At 43.1% G+C, this 7,480-nt stretch overlaps 1 protein-coding gene across 1 annotated transcript in view; it reads right to left on the bottom strand.

Annotated features, from left to right (window-relative positions):
- Positions 1-93: 93 nt before the first annotated feature.
- The window catches only part of IRF2 (interferon regulatory factor 2), a 35,008-nt gene continuing 27,621 nt past the window's right edge, over positions 94-7,480 (bottom strand). The window contains exons 5-10 of the mRNA XM_053402523.1: positions 7,040-7,216; positions 6,352-6,389; positions 5,200-5,314; positions 4,207-4,371; positions 2,778-2,824; positions 94-519 (exon numbers count right to left, since the gene is read on the bottom strand). Coding sequence (XP_053258498.1) covers positions 196-519; positions 2,778-2,824; positions 4,207-4,371; positions 5,200-5,314; positions 6,352-6,389; positions 7,040-7,216 — 866 coding nt within the window. The 3' untranslated portion in view covers positions 94-195. The remainder of the gene's footprint in view (positions 520-2,777; positions 2,825-4,206; positions 4,372-5,199; positions 5,315-6,351; positions 6,390-7,039; positions 7,217-7,480) is intronic.

Genomic DNA, 7,480 nt, shown 5'->3' with positions numbered 1-7,480 from the left:
TGGACCTCTGTCCAGCTTCACGTCTACATTCTGTTGGTTGGAGTCCTGAGTTTAAAATGCTCCAGTGCTGGAGGTGGACACGGTCGTGTTCCGCACTGTCAAGGCTCTTCTCTCTTCGGTTTGCTGAATGTACATTAGATGTGCTCCTCAAAGCCACAACAGAGAATCCGCCAAGAACGTGCCAGTTTATGTGGCTTAGCTGCTCTTGACTCTTGACTGAGTAATATCTGACGTTTTCTTGATGACGCTGGCCCGGTTCTCGTGATCCGGTGGCCTGTTGCTGTTGCTGTAGCTGGTGGAAGCCGAGCACACGATTTGTTGCAGAGGGAGCTCTGGGAAAGGCCACGAGCTGTTGTAAGGCAAGGGACAGGCTTCTTCCTTAATGGTGACCTGGAGGTCAGGCTTGTTGGAAGTCACAAAAGTAGCCATCCCAGGAAGCGGGTAAGGGGAGTTCCTGGTCCCCAAGTTGCTGTAGTATTGTTTGCCGCCAACGTTTTCCTTTTGCCAGTGAAGATGACCCTGCAGAGAAGAGACGAGGGTTTTATTCATCCCACATACAGCATAATCAGGACACCTCTTGCAATTGGAAAAGTCATTTGTTGTAGAGGAGGCAATAACCACACTTGTAGGATGACTGTTGTCATAGTGTTGAGGGTACAGAAAGGGACTCTTCACCACAGGATCTAGAATGCAAGGCAGTTTCCCCTCTCCCTCAACTGTGCTCCATATTGCAACCTGTTTGTTTTGGGCCTTACTGACTCCCTTCCTTGCACAATTGGCCCTAGGCTCCTTTGCTTGGCCATGCCAAGTGAGGTGCGATAAAAGGTCCTCCAGCTCCCAACTTAGCATGTGGCAGAAGTGCTCCTACACTGCCACATGCACTCTCTTATCATCCTGACTTTCATACATCTGGGGAAAGTCTGGGTGTGTGTTTGTAGCTTCTTTATGGCAACTGGGAACCCCCAATTGCCCAGGGTTCCTGACTGCCTAGGCACCCCATTCGAACCTGTCACTGGCTACACCCAGCGGTCAGGGAGCTGGTGCACATGCCAATGTCAGGGGTGGAGCAATGGTACACTCCCTCTCCTTGACCATCCAGCTTCTGTGTGGTGAAGGAGGAAAGTCTACAGAGTTTCACTGACGCAGTACACATTGTAAGCATACATAAACATACACACTTAAGACTTAACCTGCCCAGTTGCAGGGTTGACAACAAAAATCAGCTACAGAAGCTATAGTGAAGAATGTTCTTTCTCTCATACAAGAAGTGACTGTGAGGCTGGACAGAAATACTTTTGGTATTTGCAGGTACCACATGTGTAAGAAAGCTTTCCATCATGGCTAGGAGAACTTCCTGCCATTGTGTTCAACCACATGTGAGCTCAGGAAATCCAAAAGTGGCAGCTTGCAACCAAGATACGACAAACAAGCAAGCTGCAACTAGCTTTCATAGTCGGAAAATGTTATGCACAGTTGCTTGTTTGTAGCAGTACCCAACTGAAAGACTTCACTGCTCATTTTGAAGGAGAAAAAAGTGTCCTATTACAGATTGCTGCAGCAGTGCATTAACTTGCAAACACCATGACTCCTGAAGTGTGAAGGTAAGCAAAAAGACATGCAGTTTTCAATGATAATTAGCTACGCCTGGTGCAGATACACACCAGCCCCAATGGCTGTTCTGGGTTAAAAAAAGCACCCCAGAACACTACGTAAGGAAGCTTTGGCCTCTTCCAGCTTCTGCTGACATAGCACAGCAGTTGTGCAGCACAACTGTGTTGTGCGGGTGCTAGAGAGGAGGCCCCTATCCAGCAATGCTGGCACCCGTAGATTAATGCAAGGGCTCGCTCTTTGCATTGATACCAGGGCACCTTGAACTTCTACCACAACTTGGCCGAATTTGCAAGCCCAGCTGAGCTAGAATGCTTGGAAAATGCTGCCTTTGGAGTAATTCTAAGGTTTCTGCAGCAACAGGGTTGCTACTGAGAACCGCTTGTGTGCAGCTGGCGCTCCAGAGAAGTTGTGCTAACTTTGAGATTCCACTTCCCTCATGGAGAAGGAGCAGCTGCAACAGCAAAGTCCCCCAGGGACTTTGCGTGTAGAAATACCGTCTGCTGTGCTAGGGCCGAAATATGAAAACGCCTCGTCATGGCTGTATTTTTAGTACTGCTTCGGCAGTTCAGCATCATAAGCTGAAGCAAAGTGGTTATAGCCACTGGCTGAAACAGAGCGTTTATTTATTTACCACGTGGGTGAGCAACATGGCATGGTCGCCTCTGCTAGCAGCATACATCCCTGGGGGCTTTTGAGTAGAAAGCGAATGGCTCTTAAGTTAAAATCCTTAAATTTTACACCCCAAAACCATCTCAGTTATTTCAGTGGCCCTGCTCTGAAGTAGGTTCTGGGACAGCAGTCTGTGGAACTCCCTCCCCCTTAAGAGGCCTAGTTGGCTCCCACCATTTCAGACTTTAGGTGAATGCTGAATACTTTTATTTTTATTTTTGGCCAGGCATTTGGATTATTTTAATGGTTGGGTTTCTCTCTGCTATGCTAATGCCACACCAGTGTTTTAATCTTATGGATATGGCTTTAATTTTATTGTATATTTTTATTCAGGGCCTTTGTAGATGGAAGGAGGGGCAGAAATTCCTAAACCAGCAAACGAACACCTCTACCTTGCTACCATTCAATTCACAGAAGAAATGGACTGAAGCATATTAGGGAAGGGGGCGGGAAAAGGAATAAAAGACTTATGAAATATATTCTATTCCTTTGCTTACCTGTGCACTTTCTTCGTCACTCGGTATGCTGTCTGTTGTCTCACTTTCTGTGGATAAAAATATGCATACTGAAAACATGTGACATATTGATTGTCAATAAACCATGTAACAGGATGTTTCCTCTTATTCAACCATGGAGTCCATGTCAGCATTATGAGGTTTCTCCAGAACCAGCGACTCCATGTGGGGAAGGGCTGGGAGCATCAGATACCCCAACGTCCAATCCCTTGTATCTCCAGTTAGGGCAGGGAGAGGACCCCCCCCCCCCGATACCCTGGAAACTTGCAGCCAATTAGATTGGCAAATACGGAGGTTGATGGTCTCAGTGTGAGGCAGCTATACCTCTGAAACGCCACAACAGTGCCAGGCAAAAAAAGTCACGTTACTAGGACAAGATTATACTAGAATCAGAAGTTGGTAAAGAAGATGCAAAACTTTCTATTTGAGGGTCAAAAGGGGGACACTGCTAGAACTCAGCCTGCTGCATGGTCAAGTTCCCCTTCTCAACCACCTCTGGAGCTACAGACATACACGTACATCAGAGTCTTTGCACATTCCTCTGGCTGACCTCCAAGCAGCGCTATCGGCACCCACACCCAAGAAGCAACGAAACTTCTTTCACTTGATAATGTTTATCTAGAACATGCAGCCTCAAGGCCTTTTGAAAACACACACAAACTGGTAGTGTATTAGGTTTCCTGCTCCATTGTGTCCCCCAGAACCAAGCCTTTGCCTGTGGTATAGCTTATACACCCCACAATTTTCTCTGTCACATAACAGGATTTCATGTACAAGAACATGTATCAGCCTCTAATTCCTAGATGCAGCAGCACAGAGACAATTCAGGCAAACAATGTTCTCTTGAACCCTGTGTAAGAAAGCCTCTTGCCCTTCGGTTCCCATTTCTCACATCTCAAGTTATTTTATTTATACATGAAATGTATACTCCACTTTTCTAAGTGAAAGCCAAAATGGAGCTTTTCTTAAGAAGCCACATTTGCAATCATCTTGGTTGTGACACTATGCACACTTGTGTATTATTATTATTATTATTATTATTATTATTATTATTATTATTATTATTATATACTTGTTTATACCCTGCCTTTCCCCATGAGAGGGACTCATGGCGGCTTACAGATAAAAACAAGAACCGCTAAAAAGATAATTTTTGCACACAGAGTGCGGTTTACTGAACATATTTGTAAAGGGTAATTTTAATAGGTATTTCGTTTCTGTGTATTACAGCAGGTTTAGGTCTTTTGTTTCTCAGAAGAAATAATACCTGTGTTTAGCAGAACCCAAGCATTAAAAGAATCTGACAACTATTCTAAAATAGAATAGAAAAGCACCTACCTACCAAAAGTTAAAACATGGCACTGACTGAAACCAAGACCCCAAGTTCTTTTGCGAGTGCAATGTTTCTTACCTGCATAGGAGGAGACTGGGGAGATCTGTAGTGGATACAACTGACTCACACTGCTGGGTTGGTCATCACATTCTGTTGTCACTTCCACTACTTGGCAAACATCAGGTGGATTGGGAACTATCATATGATCCTCAGAACCACACTCAAAATGCGAATCTCCTACAACTTTGCATGATAACAAGAGAGAATTGTGATGATTACTCGTGCCTGCATTAATAAAGAGCTTACATTACAGTCAAGCAAAAAGCAGTGTTATGGACCGTAACTTCATAATGGCTGGAGATCCAGCCCTAAGATTAGTACACTATGTAAAGGCTTAAACTTAAGTTCCATCTCAACCGACATGTGAAACCAGGGTTTGAAGACATGGTTAAGAGGGGACTTGGTTAGGAATCAGATGGAAGGTTTGACTATGAGGAAGAGGGGGGAGCAAATTCCTGATTTGCAAACCTTGGTTTGCTGGGGCCAGCATCATGTATATACCAGAACATTCAAATAAGTGCATCAGTTTTAATTAGCCAGGGTGTGTGTGTGGAATCTTCCCTTGATATGAAGTATAATATAATTAAATTGAACTTTCATTCATGATGAAAAGTATTACCTGTTTCTTAGTTTAACATGGAAAATGACTGTCTAGCCACAAAAATTCTTCTATTTCATCTCCTTCCCTGTCACCTTGTTAGGGTGGTACGATGCTGGATTCCTACTTTAGCTGAAAAGTACTGTCAAAGTTCCTGTAGTGTTTTTTCACTGGTGACAAGGATTACTACTGAGACCCACTCGAGCTAAACAAACCATTAAATTTCATGTCCACGTTTGTTCTTAAGCGTTCTCAACTAAAGCAAAATATTATTAGGCCACATCAAAATACGAACTCCTGTTGCTGTAATTCTGCTGTGTTACCAACCATATAGTGAAACTGAACTTTAAAGGCCACAGTTAGTGCAGTAAGAGTTTACCAGATACAAAAAGGAATGTGCTGGGGCGACTTACCTACAATGTTTATTGTGCTGTCAACTTCAGCTTTTATTGCTGGAGATAAGCAGTAATCAGAAAACCCCTGGCATGTTCCATTACTCAGTTCATACGACGATTCCTCTGGTTCTTGCTGAAAAAAATAAAATATGGACATGTGTTAAGATTGTTGAGTATACGGAAGAGCTATCTCCTGACTATCCTTCGTTAACCTTTCCCTACCCTTTGTCCCTGACACACCCTTCTCAGCCATGATGGTAGGCCTAAATGAAAGCCAAATGGCCGTTTAACCTTCCCAAAATCAGACTGAAACAGCAACCTTTCCAAGCCCTTTTCATACATAAAAGCAAAGTGTGAAATTCACAAGGTGCCTTCTAAGAAATGTTAATGCATGGTTTGTAATGAAAAATTCAACATTACAGAGTTGCAAGGGTGAGGCGCTGCCTGAAACATTTATTCCTATTAAATATTCATTGTAGCTTTCCAAGTGCATTTTAGTGCTATGAGCAGAGATAATCGTGAGAGCCAGTCACTAAGTAAACACATCCTCTTAGTTCCTTAGAAAAGCACCTGAACTTTGCATCCACAAAATGTGTTTCAGCAGCACGTGTTCTCTGTTTGGAAAATCCATGCTCCCAGAGAGCAAGAGACAGAAAGCAGGCAAGGAAATGCCTTCTACAAGACCTGCTTCTGCTGGTACAAATGTATAAGGATTGGAGGCCCAATTCAGACAGAAACATTTGCGTTTTGTTTTGTTTCAGTGTAAGATTTGGACAGCTCTTCTGTTCCATATTTGGATGGAGAAGGGTAAGAATAAAATTAAATGCCCATCAACTGAGGGGAATCTCTCATTCCTAGTAGGTGATATAAAGGCTTTGTTTCAGCATGATTACATGGGAATACAAAAAAGTGCAGTAATGGTAGTCTGCACAAAATTTTTCAGCTTTCCTTTCTTTTTAAAGCAATTGTCTATCCCTTAAGCCTGTGTGTGAACATAGGCTTGAAAGAGTAGGGGCAATGCTTGCTGGAATCTCAGTTAACCCCATAAACCCACATGGACCAACCAGTAAAGCCCAATTTCTTCACAGGTTGGCAGACACTGTGTCATGAATCTCCATTCATCTTCCAATCATCAACCGTAATTTGTCTATGAAATGATGAGATATTTACCTTAATTTGTTTCATTTTGTCTTCCTTGGGTTTCTTTCCTGTAGAAATGTAAGGATTCATTTATTGTTTTACAATCATTTCCTGGTAAGACTGGACAATTCTGCCTAGCCCCAACATACTCCAACTTGGGGAGTCACTGGACTCAATGTTGATCATAATTATAATTTACGTGGTACTTGAAATGGCCTAGACTACCTATTCGAACCGTAATGAAATTAAGGAAACTTGGACAGCAGTACTGCCTGCAGCTTACCCTGCAAAACCGTCAACTGGGGTTAGGAGCAAGATGCCCCACTAAATTTGGAATTCAAGGAAAAACTGGTTGCTCCTAAAACCATGGAGCTACTGCTACATCTTTTGTCTTCTCATCCCTGTGAGTATCTTGCCTGACCTGACACATGACAGGCAGATATACACAGTCTTGTGCCAACCAGGTAATCTTGCCAAGTGTGTATTTATTTTGTATATATATTTCTCTTGTATTAAGAAGCGTTTTTATTTGTTAATGTTTTGCTCTTTTTGTGAGGCACAGAAGTGAAGACGTTGCACAATTTATTATTATTAGCGAGGATGTTAAAGACCAAGTGTGCCTGCTATAAAGGAGACAATCTGACTAATGTAGGAAGCAGCCCACTATCAGCATGGCTCTCTCGAGCTCCAGAATATCCGCAATGTTCCTCTCATTTACCTTTCTTTGAAGGCCTCTCAGATAATGGCAGCATCCGGTATACCCGGAAGGCATTATTTCCTTTCTTTATGCTTTTGTCCTTCACTTCTTCAATATCGGGTAAGGAGTTCATAGCACATCGAAAGTTTGCCTTCCATGTCTTTGGGTCTGGTTTATCAACTCCTGGCTGGAACTTCCCTAACAAAGAAAGAAAAACGGGATTCGTGGTATGACACACCTTATGCTAATAAATACAGTGGTACCTCAGGTTAAGTACTTAATTCATTCCGGAGGTCCGTTCTTAACCTGAAACTGTTCTTAACCTGAAGCACCACTTTAGCTAATGGGGCCTCCTGCTGCTGCCGCACCGCCAGAGCACAATTTCTGTTCTCATCCTGAAGCAAAGTTCTTAACCTGAAGCACTATTTCTGGGTTAGTGGAGTCTGTAACCTGAAGCGTATG

Source organism: Podarcis raffonei, chromosome 9, assembly GCF_027172205.1.
Source record: "Podarcis raffonei isolate rPodRaf1 chromosome 9, rPodRaf1.pri, whole genome shotgun sequence".
Classification (NCBI taxonomy): domain Eukaryota; kingdom Metazoa; phylum Chordata; class Lepidosauria; order Squamata; family Lacertidae; genus Podarcis; species Podarcis raffonei.
This window is presented reverse-complemented; position numbering and strand designations above follow the sequence as displayed.